This window comes from Neomonachus schauinslandi, unplaced genomic scaffold (assembly GCF_002201575.2).
Source record: "Neomonachus schauinslandi unplaced genomic scaffold, ASM220157v2 HiC_scaffold_8007, whole genome shotgun sequence".
Lineage (NCBI taxonomy): Eukaryota > Metazoa > Chordata > Mammalia > Carnivora > Phocidae > Neomonachus > Neomonachus schauinslandi.
In genome coordinates, this window is record NW_025416694.1 from 1 (window position 1) to 1,019 (window position 1,019).

General features: G+C 63.9%; 1 protein-coding gene across 1 annotated transcript; it reads left to right on the forward strand.

Moving 5' to 3' along the window:
• Positions 1 to 4: 4 nt before the first annotated feature.
• LOC110578350 (leukocyte immunoglobulin-like receptor subfamily A member 6) lies at positions 5 to 1,013 on the forward strand (the record flags this gene model as incomplete). The annotated part of the gene is made up of 3 exons (XM_044912551.1): positions 5 to 32; positions 255 to 551; positions 784 to 1,013. Coding segments are annotated over 3 exons (555 nt in total), but the record flags the coding sequence as incomplete, so codon positions are not given.
• Between the last annotated feature and the right edge of the window lie 6 nt (positions 1,014 to 1,019).

Consider the following 1,019-nt stretch of genomic DNA (forward strand, 5'->3'; position numbering starts at 1 on the left):
CCCCAGTGACCCCCTGGAGCTGCTGGTCTCAGGTGAGGGAGTCTGATTGTTGCCCCATCCCTGTTTTGAGGCACCAGACAGGTTATGGGGGCTCCGCTCCCAGGGGAGCCCCAGATGAGAGGGTGGGGAGAGGGGACACAGGGGCTCACAGGTCAGAGTCACAGAGGGTGATGGACAGTGAGACGGGGGTCAGGATGGGAGAAGGGAGGTTTGGGGAGCATCAGCCCCTGCAATCCACGGCTGGTCTCTCCCAGGTGCATTGGGGAAGCCCTCCCTCCTGACCCAGCAGGGCCCTGTCGTGACCTCTGGACAGAGCCTGACCCTCCAGTGTCGCTCTGACGTCAGCTACGACAGATTCGCTCTGTCCAAGGAGGGCGCACGGGACCCTCCCCAGCTTCTTGGCCGACAGCCCCAGGCTGGGCTCTCTGGGGCAGACTTCTACCTGGGCCCTGTGAGACCCTCCCACGGGGGCCGGTACGCATGCTATGGTGGACGCAAGCTCTCCTCCGAGTGGTCGGCCCCCAGTGACCCCCTGGACATCCTGGTCGCAGGTGAGATGCGACTGGACCATGTGCAGCTGGTGTCAGTCAGGACCCCAGACTCTGCACAGGTCCTGCCAGGGGGGCCCAGGTGGTGGTGGTGGGACCAGGGGTGTGGGGTCCCCAGGGAGGGAGAGAGACGGAGAGAGACAGGGGACGGGGAAGGGAGAGACTCAGAGGACACAGACAGACTCAGTTCAGAGCAAGGGCTGGACAGCCCCTCACCTGCCCTTCCTCTCTCTAGGACAGCTCCCCTACACACCCTCCCTCTCAGTGCAGCCGGGACGCACGGTGACCTCAGGAGAGAATGTGACCCTGCTGTGTCAGTCATGGAGCTCTGAGGACACTTTCCTTCTGTCCAAGGAGGGGGCAGCCGATCCCCCCCTGCGTCTTAGAGCAAAGCGCCGAGCTGGGCAGCACCAGGCTGAGTTCTCCATGAGTCCTGTGACCTCAGCCCACGGGGGTACCTACAGGTGCTAC